Source organism: Chiloscyllium punctatum, chromosome 1 (assembly GCF_047496795.1).
Source record: "Chiloscyllium punctatum isolate Juve2018m chromosome 1, sChiPun1.3, whole genome shotgun sequence".
Lineage (NCBI taxonomy): Eukaryota > Metazoa > Chordata > Chondrichthyes > Orectolobiformes > Hemiscylliidae > Chiloscyllium > Chiloscyllium punctatum.
The window spans coordinates 43,549,152-43,573,164 of record NC_092739.1 but is presented as its reverse complement, the minus strand read 5'-3'; the positions used below and the strand labels follow the sequence as shown (position 1 = coordinate 43,573,164).

Sequence of the window (24,013 nt, the reverse complement as noted above, 5' to 3'; positions counted from 1 at the left end):
CTGTGGATGCTGGGACATTGATGAAATTCAAAGGAGGATACAGATTTTTAATGAGTAATGGGTTGAAGGGTTGGAAACATGGGTGGGACAGGGTCGAGAGTGTGGTGCTGGAGAAGTGCAGCAGGTCAGGCAGCATCTGAGGAGCAGGAGAATCGATGTTTTGGGCAAAAGCCCTTCATCAGAAATGAGGCTTGTGAGCCAAGGGGGTGAAAACATAAATGGGAGGGGATTGGAGCTGGGGGGGGGGGGGGGGGGGGGGAGGTGAGGTGGATGTAGGTGGGGGTAATGGTAATGGGCCAGAGAGGAGGGTAGAGCAGATAGGTGGGAAGGAAGATTGACAGGTAGTCATGAGGGTGGTGAGAGTTGGAAGGTTGGATATGGGATAAGGTGGGGGGAGGGGAAATGAGGAAACTGGTGAAATCCACATTAATCCTGTCTGGTTGGAGGGTCCAAAGGTGGAAGATGAGGCGTTCTTCCTCCTGGCGTCAGGTGGTTAGTTGAGCAGGTGGGAAGTTGAGTTGAGGCCAAGATAAGATCAGACGTGATCATATTAAATGGCAGAGTAAGCTCAAAGGGCTGAAGATCTACATCTGCTCAGAGTTCTTGTGCTCTTCATCACTAAGCAGCATGCTGGCCAATTACTTTATGTCTTTATATTGAATATCAGACATTTTATATTTATGTATCTGGAGAAGGTCAGACTGGGGTTGTATATAAACTGTTCTTAGGACAGTGAGCCAACTGAAGTTTATTTTTAGACTGGAGCTTTGAAGAACCAGTGATCTCCTCTTTTTAACCGTCAGCTCTTCCTCATCAGTACCCTCCCACTTTGTAATGCTATAGACACCTGATTAGGCGATGTTAAACTGAAGCTGGACCCAACTCTGGGCACGACTCTTCCCCACACTGCCCCCATTGCTGAAATGGCTCTCATGTTTCTCAGAGCCCAAAGCTGTCTGAATGAATAATCAAGAGATTCAATTAATTCTCTTCTGCTTCTGTTCGAGGTCAAGTGCAAATGAGAATCATGGCATTTTGTAATTTTCAGATTGTTTAACAAATTTGTGGACACTAGGGTAAGTTTAGCTGCAATGTACCACTATATAGGATTATTCTGCATCTGTAAGACAGACCAAAAGACACAAGAGCAGAAACTGGCCATTCAGCCCATTGAGTCTGCTCGGCCATTCAGGGCAATCAATGCTCATCTGACAATCTTCAACTCCATTTTCATGTCTTATCCCCATAATCCTTGATTCCTTACTGATTAAAAATCTATCTCAACCCTGAATATACTTACAGACCAGGTTTGATAGCCCTCTGTGATAAAGGATTCCACGGATGAACCACCCTCAGAAGGAAATACTGCTTATCTCTGTCTTAAATGGATGACTCCTCATTCTAAGAATATGCTCTCTACCACAAGTAGAAACAATCTCTCCGCATTTACCTTGTCAAGTTCCCTAAGAATCTTGTATGTTTCAATAAGGTTGCCTCGCATTCTTCCAAATCCCAAAGAATATAGGCCAAACCTACATTACAGTCCCTCCATACCTGGGCTAAGCCTACTAAACCATCTCTGGATTTTTTCCAATGCTAGAATATGTTTCTTTAGATAAAGGGTCTAAGTAATTTTTACAAAAACTGTTCATGGAATTCTCAGCTGTGGTCTGACTAATGCTTTGTATAATTCTAGCAAGACCTCCCCACTTTGATACCTTATTCCTTTTGAAACAATGGTCACTATTTCATTTGTCTTCCCTTTCCCTGCTGAACATGTATGTGAACATTTTATGATTTATGCACAAGGACTCTCAAATCCCTCTTTGCTATGTCTTTTTGCTGTTTTTCTCCATTAAATAGTATTCAGCCCCCCCATTCCTCTTGCCAAAGGCATAACCTCACATTTTCCCACATTATGTTCAATCTGCCAAGCTTTTGCTGACTCACTTAACCTGCCTATGTCCCTCTGCAGACAATTTTAAGATATCCTCACTACTTGCCTTCCCAATTATTTTTGCGTCATCCACAAACTTAGCTGTAGTACATTCACCTTCCTTATCTAAGTCATTAACATATGTTGTAAATAATTGTGTTTATGAAGAAAAGTTGATTGTGGTGGCACTCCATGAGTAACAGGATGCCACTCTGAAAATGCTCCTCTTACCTCAACTATTCTAGTAGGAAGCCAATCCTACAACCATGTTAACATACAATCTCCTACACCATGGCCTCTTATCTTATTAAGTAAGCTAATGTCTAGTATCTTATCAAATGCCTTCTGAAAATGCAAATATATTGCATCCATGGCTTTCCCTTTATTGACCTTGTTCGCTACGTTCTTAAAGAATCCTAATAAAATTCGTCAGGTATGATTTCCGATCATGGAGCCATGATGACTCTGCTTGATCATTTTATGCATTTTCAACTGCTCTGCTATTGCACTCTTTATAAGTAGTTCTAACATTTTCCCAATAACAGACATTAAGCTGACTGGTTTCAAGTTCCCTGATCTTTGTCTCTTTTGCTTTTTTAAAAAAATAAACGTGGTTACCCTTGCATTTTTCAATGCCCTGGGACTTCTCCAAAATCTAAGGATTCCTGAAGGAATATTACCCGTGCATCCATTATCTTTGTAGCTACTTCTTCAACTACCCTAAAATGCATACCATTAGGTCCAGGGGATTTAGCCCCATTAGTTACCCTAGCTCTTTTTTTCCCAATGATAGTTATTGTACTTACTTCTTCTTCTCCTTTTGCATCTCATTATTTAGCACTTTTGTGTTCTATTTGTGTTTTCTACTATGAAGACTAATGCAAAATAGTTATCAATTTCTCTGACACTTCCTGGCTTCCCATAATTATTTCCCCATCTCTTTCTCTAAGAAACGTTTCCTCACTTTAGCTTCTTTCTTCCTTTTTACATATATAAAGCACTTGTTCTCCATTTTGATATTACTTGCAAGTTTACCCTCAAAGTTATGTTCTCTCTGTATTATTCTGTTGGTCATTTTTTATTGGTTATTAAAACTTGCCCAAACACCTGGCTTACCACTAACCTTTGCCATATTGGATGTTTTTTCTTTCAATTTGATGCTATCCTGGTGAGCCACGGTGGTCTTCCTAGATGAGGCACGTGCACCATAAGTGCAAAGTACAACATTTTAGGAATTACTTCTTAATCAATTTGTACTTTATTGCATTGCCACCAAGCGGTTAGCATTTAGTTTGTTTTCACATGGCCCTCAATAATGTGCTGAGGTTTTATGAAGGTAGAGATGGAGGATCGGAGCTTGCAGTTATGCTGCAAGAATAACACAATCAAGTGTTGATAGTATTGTTTACTTTGAAATGCTATTCTCAAAAAAGATATAAAATAATGAGTGATGAGGAAGAGCTGGTGGCAGAATTGGGGCATTGTTTCTATGGGTAAACCTATTGCATTGTTTGTTATTATTGCTATATATAGTTTTCTTAATAATATACTTTTTGAGAACAGTGGAATATCCATATTCCCCTTAGAAAACAGAACCAGCTGCTTAACATCTAGCACACAACATTAGAAAGAAACTGGACTTGAAATATCATCATCAATGGACATTGACTATCACTGTCATTCCCGGGGTTTTGCCATGGACAGAGGCTGCACTTGTATTCTTTGTTGGCGCCAATGGGAGAGGGAAGTAGTACAACATATGCTTGTGTATTGTCAAACAGCAATAACATTGCTCATTTATTTAATAGCTGTCTGACAAATTCAAGAACCTGCCCTTTACAGAGCTTTGGAACTTACTGTTGTTCTTCTGATACAGACTTGTCAATGACTTTCTGTAATCTTGGCTTTCTGTGTTGTGTCTCTTGCCTCACTGTGCTGCTTCTGGGGAAAATACCCTCCATTAGGTCCATGGTTGTCTTCATATTTGAGTCTGGATCTAAAATCTCTGCCAAAGACTTATCTTTGCCAATGATCTCCTTGGCAAGTTCTTCTGACTTGAGGTCTTCGGGAGACTTCTTATTTTCTTCTAGTGGCATAGGAGAATGTTTGCAGTCTGAATTTTCTTGGCTTGTGGCAGCCTTTTGTGTTTGAATGAATGAGCTATCCCAGCTCTGGTTACTGCGCAGTGCGTTTTGGGTTGAGAGAGCCTGTTCTGTGGCAGCTGGAGTGACCACTGCTGCACTTCCCAGCTCACCGTTCACTGTAGAAACATTGCCGCTGCAGGGTAGGTTTGTTTGGTCACTTCTTTCTGTCCAGGTCATTGCAGGAAACTTGTTCTTTGCAGTGTCTTTGTCTGAAAACCTTTAAATGCAGAAAATTGGAGTTAACCAACACTACAGCCCACATTCAAACTTGACAATGATAACAGCTGGTAAATGTTATTTTTTGAATAAAAAAAATCAGTAAACCAGACTGGAAATTAAGAAAAATACATCATTGGGTTGGTTTATCAGTCAGTAATTACAACACTGCAGAACGCTCCTTCGACAACATCTTCCAAAACTGTGACAACTACCATCTAGAAGGAGAAGGACAGCAGATACATGAGAAAAAAAGATCCCCTCCAAGTCACCATCCTGATGTGGAAATATAATTGTTGTTTCTTCACTGTTACTGGGTCACAATCCTGGATCCCTCGCCCTATCAGCTCTCTGGATATATTTTCACCAACTGGACTACAGCAACTCAAGACGACATAAACCACTGCCTTCTCCAGTTAGGCACTGGATTAGGAACAGGCAATAAATGCTAGCCCGGCCAGTAATGCCCACATTTCTGAATGAATGAAAATCCTAATAAACAAAAAATGTACTCCAACATCAGAATTTATTATGTTGCACATTTATATTCCCATTTTGGAGAGTGTTGAAGCTTTCAATTGTCAGTTTTTTACCTTTCCACCAATAGGAAACATCCTTTCAGCAACCACACTGTCCAATCCCTCTATAGGACCAGTACATGAGAGTTCTGTGCTTAGTATTCCTGTCCTCTTATTTTGATGGCCTTGCAGGACACAGATGGAAGTTTCACACTCACAAGGCCGTTCCCGAAACTATAACCTGCAACTATTTGGGCCATGGCTTAATATCTGGTCATTCCAATGGGACTTGTGCTGACATTATTTTGAGTGTCCTCTGGAATGATTATTTAATAGCTGTGCTAATGATCCTGGCATCAGAATACACTTGGTAATAATTAAAGGAAAATTTTCTGTGTATTTATTCAACAAGGTGAAGGGAACCATAGATCAACTCTACATAAGCCATTACAGTTCATTGATGCCCACCTTAAATGAGGGAGCCCTTATTATTTGAAAACTATTTGTACTTCTAATATTGACCACCAAGTGGCACTAAATCACCACTCTGTACAGATGTGGGTGCTTTTGAACTCCAGCAATGTCATTCATTCCATTCAGAATACGTTAGCGTTCCCTGGAGCTATGGCACAGATTTGGAGGACTAATTATTGCAGGGAATATTTCCATATTTGGGATTTCCAACAGCATTTTGTGCGTACAGTTCCATGTAAGATACACGACCTTATGCCGAGTTATGTTTGGCTGAAAGAATTGAAATTATTTGAAATGTCTTGAAAATTTGTACGTTGAATTCTGAATTCAAATTTGGTAAGCTCCCAAATGTGGATTCTCTTGCTTCCACCTTCCAACTTATTCTCTTCTTCTCCTCAAGTTGCTGGCTCTTATAAGGGCACGGCTGCACAATATCTCACAAAGGTATCATTCCCTCGTGAATCAATGTGCTCAGTAAGTGAAAACAGGTTGCTGATGGGAGATGAAAACTGTTATTACTGTGATTTTGGACAAATGTGAAGAAGTGTTCTAACTTGTTTAAATGTCTGCCTCTAACCCAACTTCAGAAGAAAGAATTTATATTAGAAGCCAATTATACATAAATATGAAATGTTATATGTATCTTTGAATTATTTTTACGATGTTTTCAAACCTGGATTAATACAAGTATGCTTCCAAGATTTTATTTTTAATCAACTGACTTAAAAACAATAAGGATGATGGCACTGGAAGAACAATTTGGAATTTCAAATGACCCAACCACCATAAATCCAGAAGGCAAAGGTGTATTACTGCCTCTGATTTAAAATTAACAGTTTTTTCTTAATGCAAGAGAGGTCCACTGTTTAGACAGGCCTGCTGTTGTTTGGAGGATGTAGTGACAAGCACATATCAGTGTAGCAAAAGAGCAGAACAGCAAAGGAAAACAAATCTCAGTGCAATATCAGGCCTTTTTATTAACCACCATATTGCCTATTCCCAAAAAGCTTTCAATTCCTGACCTCAATTAAATTTCTGTAAAGAATAAACAACTTTAGATTAGGACCCATGGGCCCAGCCTTAAAATTATAGGGGGCCAATTTAGAATGGAAATGAGGAGACATTTCTTCAGCCAGAGAGTGGTGGGCCTGTGGAATTCATTGCCACGGAGTGCAGTGGAGGCCAGGACTTTGGGTGTCTTTAAGGCAGAGATCGATAAATTCTTGATTTCGCAAGGAATTAAGGGCTACAGGGAGAGTGCGGGTAAGTGGAATTGAAACACCCATCAGCCATGATTAAATGGTGGAGTGGACTCGATGGGCCAAATGGCCTTGCTTCCACTCCTATGTCTTCTGGTCTAACTCCCACTTATAAATTCTGGATAATTTGTCCTATGAAACACTGTTAGCATTCTGCACCTTTATTTATCTGACTAATTTGTTTTATATAAGTTCCTAAATGTGGTTTATTTTACTGAGTTGAAATAAGAATATAAATGGCTGCCAGTGCCACGTACCAGTGCATCTCCTCAGTGCACTGTACCTGCCAGCAGTGCTGTTTCTATACAGAGAGCTCATGTCAGCCACAGGACAAAGTTCAGCAACTACAGCTACAATTTGCATCATTCTCAAAGGAAGGTGACAGATACTGTACCCATTGCCCATCAATTATTGCACACTTTCCATGTTATATTGTTTCCAACTAATAAATGAAAACCACATATAACATAATTCAATATAAAAATAACTATGTCTTAAGAGGATGGCTAAAAAAAAAATATGAGAATTCGATGTGTTTAGTCGTGTGGCAGTGGGATTGGAGGTCAAGGACACATCACGTGCCTCCCTGACAGAGCTCGGCTTCTCTGCAAACCTTAGAGTGTGGACTGCTCTGTGGGGGTGAGCAGCCAAGGTGTCTACCTTGGGACCATTTTGCCTGCAGTGCTGGTGTTTAATCGTCTAGCAGACTGCGGTTGAATGGGGAATCCTCCAGCTCAATTCCCGGGGGCTTCCTGATGACAGACAAAAGGGTGACTGGAGCAGGAGTCTCCACAGCCCAGGCTGCAGGTCTGAAAGGCCCCAGCTCCGCCCATCTAGAGAAAGAGTTCGCCCTCTTCAGCCCAGCAGAACGGTTTCGGGCTGGTTAACAGATGCTCTCCTTGCAGGCAGCTGAGGGTGCCTCAATGTCAAGGTGCCTCCATACTCACCCACCTCCCTCAGGAGTGCCCATGTGTGCCAGTCTGACATCACTGTGGGCTCCAAGCTCAGGAACCTGCTCAAGGAGAGAGAGTGCAGAGTGGTACCACTGCAAAGCTGTCTCCGACAGAGGCTGTTCTGACAATATGGGCGAGTTTAGGGACGAACAAACAAACAAATTAGACTAAGAGTGGACCTTTCAGCCCTTCCATCCTGCACCAAAACTCAAAATGATTATGGCAATTCTGCTTGTGTTTTGAATCCCACACTCCGCTTACTCCCTCTATTATTTGATTCCCTTGTCTAAATAAAAATCTATTCCTCCTCCATCATAAAAATATGAACTGAAAGGCTTTCACACCCCCACACCACCACACCAGCCCCCCCCCACCCCTCCACCCAGCAAGGTCAGTCGTAAATAACCACCTGAGGCAGAGAGTTCGAAAGTCAGACAATCCTCAAGAAAATAACCCTCCTTGGTGCGGCCATGTAAAGGTGACCCCTAATTTAAAACAGACTCCCCTCGTTTGGTACTTACCCAGAAAACACTATTATTGTGTTCACCTTCTCAAGATCATTTAAGATTGCCCACACACTTCAAAAAAATCACCTTTCCCTCACACTCTCGGCCAGTCTGTCAGACCTGTCCTCAGGCACCCACATAGGTCTAAGCTGGGATACTGACACACAAAGTGCAAAGTAATTCAGGTGCAGACTGGCTCTATTTTTAAATAAAGCCCTGATCTGCTGTCTGTTGAATTTTGGGACTGGTGGATTAGAATGTAGCAGGTGGCTAGTTACCTGGCCAGAACTCCACTCTCCTTCCTGTGAAACAGCTCTTCTGTCTCCTGATCACCAACACTAATGGGAGAAGGTGGTGGTGGAAGATCCTGGTCTCTAACCCTTGGATTGAGTGTGGGATCCTGTGGAGGTGGTGGTAGAGGAGTGGGGTAACAGCTACTAAGAGCCTGCTGTTCCAGATCTTGGATAAACACGTCGTCCTCCTCTGCAAAAGAAGATGACGACTTGAGGCGTAGTGGAGAAGGGGACGAGTGACCACTGGGCTGTGGTGAAGGTGGTCTAGCCGGTGGCACCTCAGACTCCCAGGTCCTGCTGCTGGCTGTTCCAGGACCCTGCCCCTGTTCGGCTTGTTTGAAGATTAACCCAGCGATGTGGGGGAGAAATGGGCTCTGCTTGGTGATGTCGTCGTGTATCGAATTGACCCATTTCATTTTAGGAGCTGGAGGCCTCTGAGGTGGCACGGTCCTCTTTGATGCTGTTTCAGCTCTAATTCCCTCCGGCTGATAGTTTACAAAGGGCTCTGGTCCTGCCGTCGCTGGTTTGGTGCTGACAGTTTCGTGAAGTCTTGCGAAAGATTTACTGCGTTGTTCCGAAGCTGCTTTGCCCGCTGCTGAGTTATCACTTGCACAGCGATGGCTGTGTTGGCTGATGCTGGTCAGCTGACTGAGGCTCGAGGTGCTTCTAGGCCGGTAACCTTCTCGTGATTTGTGCTTCTCATTCTGACTCGGCAGTCTGCTTCCTGCCATGGGCTTTGGCTCCTTCTCATAACCAGCTGGGAGATGTGTCGCCTTGCTTTTGCAGTCCATTCCTTCGTTGCCATAAGACCTTTAAAAGTCAAAAACAAACAAACAATCTCCTTAAAAATAAAATCACTGATTTTATTGCAAATAATAACAGGGAATACTGGAAACAGTCAGCATCTGAGCTGGCCCCAGTGAAGAAAGAAGCATTTGAAATTTCAGTAATTGGCTCGAAGAGTTCAAGACGTAACAGGTTTTAAATAAATACAACAGCTGCTCAAGGAGAAGTGGGAAGAACAAAAGGGCTAATCTGTGATAAAGTGGAGGGTAAGAGAAATTTAGTGACTATTGGAATTTCGGTATTATTGCAGTCCATGTTAGCTTCTTGCTCTTTTCCCTGTATTCCTCCACTTCCAATTTATTTTCCCACCTCCCTTGCTTACACCTTGGTACAAATCCACAAGCTCTACCAGCCATTTGGTGCTTCAGTCAAACAGTATTTTCTTGGGCAGCACAGATCGTGACGGCAACAAGCTGTTCCACTGTGGCAGGCATCGCAGCCAAACCCAATCCAGTAATCTCCATCTGAGGATGCCCCTACCATTATTCTGACTGGGATTAACAGAGACTAAGGCCAACTGTATCAGCACAGGTCAATGCCATTTCATCCACTACACCTGTACTGACTCGAGGCAGACAATTCTGCCATGTATCTCCAATATTTATCTACCCTGCCCTGTCTACCTCACTTTTCTTAACACACTTTCACTCTTAAATGAGATGTTTGAAATTAATAACTGAGCCACTGACCCTTTCCAACTAGAGGAATCAGTCAATGAACAAAATTTTCTCTGAATGTAAAATCTCCTGGAAACCTCTGCTTCATTGGGAATTATTCCACTACCTCCAGCATCTCCTCAAAACAGCCAGTTCTTTTCCCTGAAAACATCGCAGCTGTATACTCTATTAATTTACTGCCCTTTCAGGTCTGACGTTTCCAAAGTTGCACATGTTATATGCTAGGAGAAAGTGAGGACTGCAGATGCGATCAGAGCTGAAAATGTGTTGCTGGAAAAGCGCAGGTCAGGCAGCATCCAACGAACAGGAGAATCGACGTTTCGGGCATAAGCCCTTCTTCAGGAATCATTCCTGAAGAAGGGCTTATGCCCGAAACGTCGATTCTCCTGTTCCTTGGATGCTGCCTGACCTGCTGCGCTTTTCCAGCATGTTATATACTACCAAACTATTGTAACTCTTTCCCTCTATTTTCTTGTAATCCAGTGTATCTTAAAGCCCCGAAGTTTGAAGGCTCTTTATATGGCTTTCAATATTTCTTGCATTAGCCCTTCTTCAGAAAGGGCTTCCTGAAGAAGGGCTCATGCCCGAAACGTCAATTCTCCTGCTCCTTGGATGCTGCCTGACCTGCTGCGCTTTTCCAGCAACACATTTTCAGCTCTGATCTCCAGCATCTGTAGTCCTCACTTTCTCCTTTCAATATTTCTTCCCTTGTTTTCAAGAAATAGACCAGTAAGTCTCTATCTTCCTCCAAACCTGTTCATACTCCCACTGCACATTTTCCTTCCTAAATTATATTACTTCAATCCTATCCGTCACCCCATTTAGAAAAGAAAAACTCCTTTCTGGGATGTGGGCATGGCTGGCTGGGTAGTATTTATTGCCCATGCCATCTTGCCCTTGGGAAGGTGACAGTGAGCTGCCTTCTCAAACTGACCGCTGGCCTTGGGTGTAGGAAACGCACGGTGCTGGAAGGGCAATCCCAGTCCATGTCCTTACAAGGCTCTCTGATAATTTAAAACATCCTCCTTACAAGGACAGCACCCTTCAATTTTAATTCTACTTCTCTTTGTTATCAGATGTGAATATTTCCTGTTCTTACTAGCCCTGGTATTAGAGTCTGGACACCATTCAGGTCACTGATTGTAGCAAGGCTGACACATGGAATGTGACAATTGGTCTCTGGGTTGCAACAGAGAAAAAGAGCTGCCTTATATCCCCTTGGTTTACTATCCTGTGACAGACAGAACATTGGGTGGTTATTTGATTTGCAATGATGCACAGGAATATGGGAAAAAGGTTCAGAGATTGGCAGTAGGTAATGGAGCTAGGCAAGGCATGATGGGGCAAGAGGCCTGCTTCTGCATTGTGAGAAGTCTGTGATTCTGTAACCATGTTAGGAAATACCTGGCTGAGGCCAGGATCAGATTGAATGGTAACAGCCTGTCTTTACCCTGGCTCTGACATTGAAAAACTGGTAAGGAACTGACTGCCGAGCGGAATGGATGGAATGACACTCAGGCCATGAATCAATGGCTTCAGGACATAGCACGTAAGAAATAAGGATATTGCCAGGGTTGGAGGGTTTGAGCAATAGGGAGAGGCTGAATAGGCTGGGGCTGTTTTCCCTGGAGCGTCAGAGGCTGAGGCGTGACCTTATGGAGGCTTATAAAATTATGAGGGGCATGGATAGGGTAAATGGAAAAGGTCTTTTCCCTCAGGTGGGGGAGTCCAAAACTAGAGGGCACAGGTTTAGGGCGAGAGGGAAAATATTTCAAAGGGACCTAAGGGTAACTTTTTCATGCAAAAGGTGGAATGAGCTGCCAGAGGAAGTGGTGGAGGTTGATACAATTACAACATTTAAAAGGCATCTGGATGGGTATTTGAATAGGATGTGTTGAGAGGGATATGATCCAAATGCTGGCAAATGGGACTAGATTAATTTAGGGTATATGATAAGCAAGGAACGAGTTGGAGTGAAGGGTCTGTTTCTGTGCTGTACATCTCTATGACTCCATGATAAATGACAGGAAATAGGGAGTAAACACAACTGAATATCGACAGCAGGCAAAAGTTTCAACATTTGCAACATCTTTTTCCATACCAGTCTTGTGATGCTGCCCTCACTAGCTGTTGCCCACAGTCAGAACGTTGTAGTCTGGGCACTTGTTGCATTCTTGATGTTGACGGTACACTGTGAACCAAACAATGCATGTTAGAGCACTGCATTCATTCAGTTTGCATTGTTCACTCAGGGCTTTTGAGGAACTCCTGGAGTGGTAGATTGTGTGGGAATAGTACCTGAAAGGTTGTAAGAGACAATATAATACTATTCCAGCTGAATACATTCTCTAAGAGGCATTAAAGTGGGAGCAATAAATGGAATGCATTCCCTGCAAAGCTAATGCAAAGAGCTTTCTGGTCTGAGGAGTGGACTGAATTGCTTTGGTTGTGCTCCATTACTCACCTGGCTGCTGGGAGTAACCCCAGGAGGCTTCACAGAAGTTGGTGGATCAAATTGTGAAAGTGAGAGCTAGGAGTTAAAACATTTATTAAGTGTAAATTTTGTGCAGCAAAATTTTTATTTACTTCTGACAAGCCTCCAGCCATCACGTGCCACCTCACAGGTGGGAAATGCTGTTTGAACAGCTGATCAGACAGATCGCGGCAGCCACAGAACCGGAGCTTGCTCTTCAAAGAGGGGAGATAATTTGAAAGAAACAGCTTAGTATGTTATGGTGGACCAATTCTGTACAACATCTCAGGACAGCTCCAGTAACACTTCTACAATTAACCTACATACTATGATCTGCTGACTAACATTTAATTGGAAAAAGTACAAGAGGGAAGTGAAATCGGTCCTGAGCTGTAACAAATTGACAAGAAATCAACTTCACCAATGGAATCTTAATTCAAGAAGGAACTGGACTCATGACAGCCATCAGTTTTAATAAAATTTCAAGTCATTTTACATAACTGGCACACAACAATTCTTCCCTCCCCAATCCTCATCAATGTAGTTTTTAGGAAACACCTTTCCAAAACTGTGCTTGAATTATAATATCACAGTAGGTTAAAATGGATGAATGACATGAGGAAGTGAGGCACTAGCTTTACAATACAGACCGACATGCCCAGGGATATGCAAAGGGAAGCAGAACCATTCAAAGTTTCTTGAAATAGCTAAACATGCAGAAGAAATGAACACTTGACATGTTTGTCAACTTAATCTGAATCCCTTTCCACTTTGCTTCACTCGCCTTATAAAGTCTTTCCAACTGTTTTTCTCACGTTTCTTTCGTGGGACTCACTAAACTGAAAATGTACCTCAGAGGCAGAAGTACAGAAAAGCTGAACTAACAGACCTGAGCACCAAACAAGAAGATTCAGAAGTGTGGTGGACTAAAGCAATGTCAAATCTTAATTAATCAGATTTGATAATTCATAATGTGTAATAAATAAAGGGAGAGAACATAGCTAAGTGAGTATAGTTCAATATGAGTAATGCAGCGACAATGTGGTCACCTCCTCCAGCCGAACAAGCCTTGGAGACCTCTTCATTCCTGGCTCTGTGGTGCACTATTGGCAGTCACACCTTTAGTTGCCTAAGCTGTAAACTCTGAAATTGCCTCCAGAAATCTGTCCACTTCTCTCTCCTCCTTAAAGTGCTCCTCCAAGTGTACATCACCTGAAATTTCCTCATGCAGCTTGGTGTCCAATTTTGCTTGGTAACCCTTTTCCTGTGAGGGGTATTGGTTGCTTAACAATGTTAAAGGTGCTATATAATTAAAAATTGCTGTTGAAGGCAGAAATCATATTTATGAGGTCTAACTCACAAAAAAGAATGAAGCAGAATAGAAAGTGCATAGTTCTTTTGCAAGAATAGAATAATGTAGCGGAACTGACTTATGAGCGTACATCAGTAAATTACAGATCAGTTATCCTTTAGCCACACATCCAAAACCAAAAAGACTTAAAAGCTGTATGGCTTTTTGAAAGCAGACCCCAAACAACCTGCAGACACACTGGGTTCAGACCCTTTGGTATAAACAGACCTAAAAATGAGTTTCTTTCCTCCGACTTCAGTGTGTCCACAGATCAATTCAGGTTTGTTCAGGTCCATTCTGGCATTTTGGAATAAAACTTTGCTTGGCCCAAACAGACCCAGAATGGACCTAAATGTGAACAGCAGCAACAAGTGGAGACAAAGAACAATAATGAAACAAAAGTTTACAGATGCCATCAAGTTTTTGATCAAGAACAGATATTTTGCTTTTGGAATTGAGATGATTAGTGAAAGATCCGAGGTAAGGTAAGAATGTTAAAAACTGAAAACATCCTTTTTCTGGAAAACAATTGGCCCAGAGGGTTTTGATTCAAGGATTTCCGAACTATAGTTTCTGGGTATATTTCTTCTATTGGCCGATGCTACCAAAAAAGTTGATATTGGAACAGTTTATAGTGGTAAGCCTGCACATGCTCAGATTTGCTCATTGATACTAGTGGAAGTAGTAACATATTCTCTTTTCACAGATCAGGAAGGATAGCATTGTTGGGTGGCTTAATGACATTGAATTTCAGCCCTGTGAGAACCAGACTTGAGTGCTGCAACATTTAGTCTCTAATGTGAGCAGAATGAAGCAGTGGGAGGAGGGGGGTGGGGGGGGGGGGCTGTTCTCAGTGAATAAAAAGGATATTAAAGTTACAGTAACCCATAACACAAAGCAAGCTAAAATAAACATGCACAATAGGGATAGATAAATAAAGAGCAAATCACTCATCCCAACCTTTGTGTATGATCGACAGTGATTTTATCTGGATATAATTTTAACTTTCACTGCTCAGGTTAAATATAGATGGAATCATATTGCACGGAAACAGATCCTCAAGTCTGATTCGCCTATGCTGACCAGGCTTCCCAAACTAAACTAAACAGCAGATGCTTTACATATGACAGAATCACTTATGCTGCAACCCTTATATAGCACAATTCTAAAGTTTTTTAAAAATATAGAATCCCTACAGCATGGAAACAGGCCCTTCGGCCCAACAAGTCCAAACTGACCTTCCAAAGACTAACCCACCCAGACCCATTCCCTGAACCTATTGCTCTACATTTACCCCTGACGAATGCACCTACCCGACACATCCCTGAACACTATGGGCAATTTTGCATGGCCAATTCACCTCACCTGCACATCTTTGGATTGTGGGAGGAAACCGAAGTACTGGAGGAAACCCATGCAGACACGGGGAGAATGTGCAAACTCCACACAGACAGTCGCCTGAAGCTGGGATTGAATCCAGGTCCCTTGCGCAGTGAGGCAGCAGTGCTAATCACTGAGCCACTACGACATCCCAATATAGAATTGACCTGCAGATGCAGTTAGTCCTTTATGTTGCATAATACAATCCTTTTAGTGGACAGCAGACATATCCACCATAGATAAAGTGGAGAATTGACAGCAGGTACTAACTCTGTGCTACACACACTTCACATTTGGATCAACCTCATTAAGCAGCTGCATCAGGAGTCACAAACAGAATTCAAAGATCACAAATCATACACACCCATGGATGCTGCCCACACAGTCAGTGCCCATCAACTTAGAGAAGGATGGATCCTTTGTGCTGGTACCAAAAGGTCTGTTCATGGCATAGAGAACATCCTAGAGAGAGAAAAGTGCAATTAGAATCTAACATAGTAAACATAATGCAGAAGCTGCATGTTCTGACTAAACAACATTAGTAAATATCCCCCTGACCTTTGGCTTATGGCATTAAGAGAGAAGCTTGACGAGATTATATTTGCTGTAATAGCAAAAAATAACAACAATTGCTTTGCCAGTTGAAATTTTGATTTTCTTTCACCACTTACTATTAGATTAAAAAATTCCCATTTAAATTTCAGAAAAAAAATTACATATGCCAAAGGGGAAAGAATCTAATCTCCCAAAATACACAAACTTAGTGTGAAATTTGCTGTTATAACATCAGGTAAAGAATTAATTGCCTACTAAATGACAGCACCCAGGGAAAATACTGAAACAATATGCGTTTCCTGATCATGACCAGCAGGAACCATTGTATATACCACAGCTGGCATTTGTTTCAATAAAAATAAAAACTGCACTGCATCGTTGTTTTGAATTAATCTGATAATCCAGACAGAAACAATATCAATCAAACACATATTGAAAGATAATCAGTTCACCAGAGTGTAGTTATGATTTTATGTTGTTTAAATCTTATCAACTGGTTATGTTATATTATTTGAGTTTATTGGCTGAATGAACAGGATAACAACTCAGGAGAGGGGTCAGAGAAGTCAATGTCCAGCAACATTTGGAAAGACACCTCAAAGAAATCATCAGACCCCATTGCAGCTTATCCCCTGACTGAAGCATTGTGTTGAACACTTGAAAACCTCCCAGGTAGTTGTTCATGTTGGCACAAGCAGTTTAAAAAAGTTTCTTTTAATTGTTTCAATGCTGGAGTACCGCACCAGATTTATAGTAACATTAAATTTAACCAGCATTTGAACCTAACTGAGAGTAGTTCTGTTTAACCATGTGAACTAACAATTCTGAGGCATTCTTGTCAACGGCCATTATAACAGTGCCTCAAGCATAATTGTGTCATGAGAGTCAGGGCAACATGATGACTGACACTAAAGACTGATAAATACCTGTGCTATTCATCAACACAGACAGATAAAACCTATAATGAGAGGATGCAATTAATGGGTAGGGTAGGATTACAAAGGATTTCCTGACAGTTAATTGTCTGCTACTCTAACTGTAGAGATTTCACTGAAGTTCTGGCAAATTCCCTTTTGATTATTTTCAAACTTGTCAAGCACAGAATAGTTCCCATGACCTGAAACAAAAATCATTATTCTTGCATATCTTGACACAATTTTAGACAACAACTGATGACTATAGCACATGCACCATGAGGCTGCACATTAACAGGTTCTGTATTCATCAGTGCTGATTTCTCAGGCATGGAGTGCAATTGTGAAGTTTAATGGAGCAAAACCAGAAGAACAATAATAGGCAACTTCGTAAATAGAAAGCATAATAGTAGACTACTTCAGGAGATAGCCTGACGAAATAGGTAGACCATTGATAGATGCAATTTAATCTGGGTAATCATGAAGCAATTTACTTTAAGAGGAATAACATGGAGAGGTTGTATGGTACTAATGTGAGGGATTGCAATTAAAGATACATGTTCTGTTTCATATTCATAATATACATTGTATGCATATTTACTAAACCTTAAAGATGGGAGGAAACGTTGAGAAGGTGGTTAAGAATCTACATGGATACTTGGCCTTCAGAGTAGGAGTTTTAAATACAAAAATTGTGAAGTCATTCTAAACTGATACAAAGTTTTAGTTTAGCATCAGCCGGAACATTGTGTAAACTTTGGATACCCTCCTTTGGAAAGGACATCAAAATCTTGGAGAATACAAAGTCTGTTGACCAACATAATAGTAGAGTAATGGAGTTAGGTGGACAGATGGATTAGTGTGATTGCTTTCCTTAAAAGGGAAGTAAGTTAAGGGAGCTGTAACAGAGGGACTTCAAATTTACAAAGAGCTTCAATATAGCAAGTGGGGGAGATTATTTCCTCTGGCATTGGGTCAGTTTTTAGAGACTATCAAATAAAAATGACTGGCACAAGATCTAGAGGAGACATTTCTTCACACAGGGGTTTCTAATGATTTGGAGCACACTTCCTGGAAGGGTGGTTTCATAGGAATTTTCAAAGGGCAAGTGAACAGGTACTTGAAGAAAACTGGTTTGCAGTGTTGAGAGGAGCAACCTGGGACTTGTAACTAGATCTTACAAAGGGCTGGCACAGGTGTATTGGGCAGAATGGCCTTGTCTACATTGTTAGATTCCTAACAATGACAACTTGTATGCCACGCACATCCAGCAACTTCTAATTTACACTCAGCTTGCTGAAACATTATTGAACACATCAAGACCATATGATATGGGGACAGAATTAGGTCATTCAGCACATTGACTCTCTCTGCCATTTGATCATGGCTGATAGGTTTCTCAACCCCATTCTCCTGCCTTCTCCCTGTAACTTTGATCCCACCTCTGCCTTAAATATACTCATTGATTTGGCATCTCCGGCAACGTGTTCCACAGATTCCCCACCCTCTCGTTGACAAAATTCCTCCTCAGCTCAATTCTAAAGGGTTGTCCGTTCACTCTGAGGCTGTGCCATCGGGTGCTATTCTCTCCTTTCAGTCCCTCCCACGAGTGGAAACACCTTCTCCATGTTCACTCTATCTAGGCCTTTCAACATCCTGTAAGTTTCAAAATGATCCTTCCTCATCATTCTAAACTCCATCAAATGTAGACTCAGAGACCTCAACCTCTCTTCATATGACAAGCTGTCATTCCCAGGAACATTCTTGTAAACCTCCACTGGAACCCCTCCAATGCCAGCACATCTTTCTTTAGATAGAGGGACCAAAACTACTCACAACATTGTGGTCTGACTAGAGCCTTATACAGCCTCAGAAGTACATCAGTGCTTTTGTATTCTATTCCTCTTGAAATGATTGCCAACAATGCATTTGCTTTCCAAGTTGCCACCTGAACCTGCATGTTAATCTTAAGAGAATCCTGAGCTAGGACTCCCAAGTCCCTTAGTGCTCAGATTTCTGAAGCCTTTCCCTGTTTAGAAAATAGTCCATGCCTCTATTCATCCCAGCAAGGGGCATAGCCTCACACTTCCCACATTGTGTTTTATCTGCCACTTCTTTGATCTCTTGCATAAAATGTTCAAGTGCATCCCTCCATCTATTTTTGTGCCAGCTGCAAACTTAGTAACAATGCCCTCAGTCAATGTATAACGTGGAAGTTGGGGTCCCAACACTCCACTAGTCACCAGCTGCCATCCTGAAAAAGATCCCTCTATCTCACTCTCTACCTTTCAGCAGGTTCTCAATCCACGCCAGTACCTTGCCCTGAATACCATGGGCTCTTATTTGAAGCCCCAGTGTAGTACTTTGTCAAAGGCCTTCTGGAAATCCAAATAGATCACATGCACTGGCTCTCTTTTGTCTGACATGCTCATTACCTCCTCAAAGAATTCTAACAGATTTGTCAGGCATTTTACCTCCCCTGACAAAGCCATGTAAACTCAACCCTATTTTTTACCAGGCACTTCTGCAATCTCATCCTTAATAATGGACTTGAAAGCCGAATCAACAATTGCGGTCAGGTTTCCAGCATCTGCAGTCATTGTTTTTACCAGGCTAATCAGCCTATAGTTTCCTGTCTTCTATCTCCATTCCTTCATAAACAGTGGTGTTAAAATTAGCCATTTTCACATCCTCTAGGACCCTCGCTGACTCCAGTGATTCTTGAAAGATCACCACCAATGCCTTTAGAATGTAGTCAGCTATCTCTTTCAGTACTCTGGAGTGTAGCTCATCCAGTTTGGGTGATTTATCTGCCTTCAGACCTTTTAGCTTCCCCAGCATCTTCTCTATAAATGATGGCCACTACACTTACATCTGCTTCCTGACTCTCGAAGTTCCAGTATGTCGCTGGTGTCTTCGACTGTGAAAACCGATGCAAAGTACTGATTCAGTTCATCCACCATTTCTGTGTTCTCCATTACTACTTCTCCAGCCTAAATTTTCAGCGGTCCAATGCCCAGCCTCACCTCTCCCTTACATTTTGATGTCCGGCAATCTTCCCTTATATCACTAGCGATCTTACTCTCATATTTCACCCATCCCACCCCCGACATCGTTTTTGCTTTTTTAGTTATCTTCTACCCATTTTTAAAAGCTTCCATATCCTCTGGCTCCCACTAATCTTCAACACATTGTATGCTTTTTCTTTTGCTTTTATGCCCTCGATTTCCCTTGTCAGCCATGGTTGTCTCATCCTCTACCTCAGGATGCATTTCGGTAGCACCTCCTAAATTATTCCCAGAAACTCCTCCATTGCTGCTCTTCTGGCTTCCCTGCTAGGCTCTCCTTCCAATCAACTCCAGCCAACTCCTCCCTCATGTATTTTGAGTCAAAGATGCACAGCACGGAAACAGACCCTTCAGTCCAACACATCCATGCAGACCAGATGTCCCAACCCAATCTAGTCCCATTTGCCAGCACTTGGCCCTTATCCCTCTAAACCCTTCCTATTCATATACCCATCCAGATGCCTTTTAAATGCTGTAATTGTACCATACTCCACCATTTCCTCTGGCAGCTCATTCCATACACGCATCACCCTCTGCGTGAAAAGGTTGCCCCTTAGTTCCCTTTTATATCTTTCCCCTCTCACCCTAAACTTATGCCCTCTAGTTCTGGACTCCCCCACCCCAGGGAAAAGGCTTTGTTATTTATCCTATCCAAGCCCCTCGTGATTTCATAAACATCTAAAGTCACCCCTCAGTCTCCAACTCTCCAGGGAAAACAGCCCCAGCCTATTCAAACTCTCCCTATAGCACAAATTCTCCAACCCTGGCAACATCCTTGTAAACCTTTTCTGAACCTTTCAAGTTTCACAACATCCATCCGATAGGAAGACGACCAGAATTACATGCAATATTCCAAAAGTGGCTTAACTAATGTCCTGTACAGCTGCAACATGACCTCCAAACTCTTATATTCAATGCTCCGACCAATAAAACAAAGCATATCAAACGCTGCCTTCACTATCCTATCCAACTGCGACTCCACTTTCAAGGAGCTATGAGCCTGCACTCTAAGGTCTCTTTGTTCAGCTACACTGCCTAGGACCTTACCATTAAGTGTATAAGTCCTGCACTGATTTGCCTTATCAAAATGCAGTACCTCACATTTATCGAAATTAAACTCCATCTGCGAATCCTCAGCCCATTTGATCAAGATTGTAGCTATCTTTACTCAACTGTAATACATTTGATTTCCAACTCCTCACCCTCAAATTGCAGGGTGAATCGTGTTATAATTTGGTCACTACCTCCTACTGGTTCCTTCACCTTCAGCTCTCTAACGTCTGCCTCAATACACATCACCAAATCAAGAATTGCCTGTTCCCTGCTGTGCTCTACCACAAGCTGCTCCAAAGAAAACATTTCATCAACATTCCCTAAATTCCATTTGTGAGATCTGCTACCAACCAGACTTTCGCAGTCCACCAACATATTCAAGTCCTCCATTATTATGCTACCCGTGCCTTTCTTTCATGCCTTTTCTATCTCCTGATTTACTTTCTTCCCCACATCTTGACTACCACTAGGAGCCTTTAAGAGTTAGTTTTTCTTTGTTATTCCTCAACGCTACCCACACTGATTCTTCATATTCTGACTCTAAATTGCTTCTTGCTATCGATTTAATTTCATCTCCTACCAACAAGGCAACCCTGCTCCATCTGCCCATATGCCCATCCTTTCGGTACCACGTGTATCTTTCAGATATTTAGTTCCCAGCCCTGAACCCTTTGCAGCCAAGGCTCTGTGAGACCCACAACAAGGAACCTGCCAATTTCTGTCTGTACTACAAGCTGGTTTCCCTGGTTTCATATGTTGCATGTATATAAGTACAACACCCTCAGTGTTGCGATGAGAAGGGGGAGCAGTCAAAGCTGTCCCCTTACCTACTATCCCTGAAGTTAGATTCATAAGTCTTTCCATACTTTGTCCTCTTCCTTGCTCTGGAAAATTTAATACCACTGCTGAGCACCCCCATTGCCCTTAACCTTTCCCATAATTTTTTATGCCATTTAAAATCTTACCCACAGCCCTAGTTAAGCAACTCACCAGGACTCTGGTCTCAAAATGGTTCAGGTGGAGCCCATCCCATTGGAACAGCTCCCTCCTTTTCCCAGTACTTGCGCCAATGACCCATGAATTCAAACCCATTTAGAGTCATAGAGATGTACAGCATGGAAACAGACCCTTCGGTCCAACTCGTCCATGCTGACCAGATGTCCCAACCCAACCTAGTCCCACTTGCCAGCACCCGGCCCATATCATCCAAATCCTTCCTATTCATATACCCATCCAGATGCCACTTAAATGTTGCAATTGTACCAGCCTCTACCACTTCCTCCGGCAGCTCATTCCATACACATACCACCCTTTGCAAGAAAAGGTTGCCTCTTAGGTCCCTTTTATATCTTTCCCCTTTCATCCTAAACCTATGCCCTCTAGTTCTGGACTCCCCCACCCCAGGAAAAAGACTTTGTCTATTTATCCTATCCACACCCCTCATAATTTTGTAAACCTCTATAAGGTCACCCCTCAGCCTCCGATGCTCCAGGGAAAACAACCCCAGCCTGTTCAGCCTGTCCCTGTAGCTCAAATCCTCCAACCCTGGCAACATACTTGTAAATCTTTTCTGAACCCTTTCAAGTTTCACAACATCTTTCCAATACAAAGGAGTCCAGAATTACAAGCAATATTCCAAAAGTGGCCTAACCAATGTCCTGTACAGCGCAACATGACTTACCAACTCCTACATTCAATGCTCCAAGCAATAAAACAAAGCATACCAAATGCCGCATTCACTAACCTATCTACCTGCGATTCCACTTTCAAGGAGCTATAAACCTGCACTCCAAGGTCTCTGTTCAGCAACACTCTCTACGATCTTACCATTAAGTGTATAAGTCCTGCTAAGATTTGCTTTCCCAAAATGCAGCACCTCACATTTATCTGAATTAAACTCCATCTGCCACCTCTCAGCCCATTGGCCCATCTGGTCCAGATCCTGTTGTAATCTGAGGTAACCTTCTTCGCTGTCCACTACACCTCCAATTTTGGTGTAATCTGCAAACTTACTAACTGTACCTCTTATGCTCGCATTCAAATCATTTATGTAAATGACAAAAGGTAGAGGACCCAGCACCGATCCTTGTGGCACTCCACTGGTCACAGGCCTTCAGTCTGAAAAACAACCCTCCACCGCCACCCTCTCTCTTCTACCTTTGAGCCAGTTCTGTATCCAAATAACTAGTTCTCCCTTTATTCCATGAGATTTCACCTTGCTAATCAATCTCCCATGGGGAACCTTGTCGAACATGGTGACATCTACTGCTCTGCCCTCATCGGTTGTCTTTGTTACTTCTTCAAAAACCTCAATCAAGTTTGTGAGACATGACTTCCCACGCACAAAGCCATGTTGACTATCCCGAATCAGTCCTTGCCTTTCCAAATACATGTACATCCTGTCCCTCAGGACTCCCTTCAACAACTTGCCCACCACCGAGGTCAGGCTCACCGGTCTATAGTTCCATGGGTTGTCCTTACTACCCTTCTTAAAGAGTGGCACACGTTAGCCAACCTCCAGTCTTCTGGCACCTCACTTGTGACTATCGATGATTCAAATATCTCAGCAAGAGGCCCAGCAATCACTTCTCGAGCTTCCCACAGAGTTTTAGGGTACACCTGATCACGTCCTGGGGATTTATTCATATATTCACCTTTATACGTTTTCTGCTACAACAATATCTTCTTCTTTAATCTTTTTGACCCTGTATCAATTTGCTAGTGGCACAGGTAGTAATCTGGAGACTATTACAATTTTGGTTCTGCTTTTTAAAATTTAGCCGAGACTGCTCACATTCCCTCAGCATAACCTCTTACATTATTGGTACCGACGTGGATCACACCAGCTGGATTTTACCCCTCCAAATTAAAGATCCTCTGCAGCCCAGATGACAGATCCTGAGATATCCTCAACTTGGGCACCAGAACCTTCCAGTCTCTCAATCCTTGCCAGAGAGAAAAGTGTCTATTTCCTGACTATATCATCCCTGATTGCAACTACATTTCATTTTTCTCCTCTCTCTTGAATGGCTCCCTGTACCACGGTTTTACGGCCAATTTGCTGATCCTCCCTACTTCCCCTGCTGTCATCCACACAAGGATCAAGAATCTCAAATCTGTTCGATAAGAACAAGAGCGAAGGCTGCTTCAGCACTATCTCCTGGATCCCTCTACCTGCCTCCCTTGTAGTCACACCCACCTGTGCCTGACCACTGATCTAACTTAAGACAGTTAATCGAAGGGGTGTGACTACCTCCAAAAACACAGTGTCCAGGTAACTCTCCCCCTCACCGATCGGTTGCAGTATTTGAAGCTCAGACTTCAGCTCATCAACTCTGAGCCAGAGTTCCTCAAGCAACCAGCATTTGCTACAGATGTGGTCACTCTGAAGTGTAAT

The 24,013-nt window shown here is 42.4% G+C and overlaps 1 protein-coding gene across 9 annotated transcripts in view; it reads right to left on the bottom strand.

Annotated features, from left to right (window-relative positions):
• Positions 1–24,013, bottom strand: part of shroom3 (shroom family member 3) — a 453,508-nt gene that overhangs the window by 7,210 nt on the left and 422,285 nt on the right. For all 9 annotated transcript variants that reach the window (XM_072550746.1, XM_072550719.1, XM_072550824.1 and 6 more), the window contains 4 exons: positions 15,391–15,488; positions 11,924–12,013; positions 8,285–9,109; positions 3,794–4,297 (listed from right to left, as the gene is read on the bottom strand). In XM_072550746.1, the coding sequence (XP_072406847.1) occupies positions 3,794–4,297; positions 8,285–9,109; positions 11,924–12,013; positions 15,391–15,488 (1,517 nt within the window). The remainder of the gene's footprint in view (positions 1–3,793; positions 4,298–8,284; positions 9,110–11,923; positions 12,014–15,390; positions 15,489–24,013) is intronic.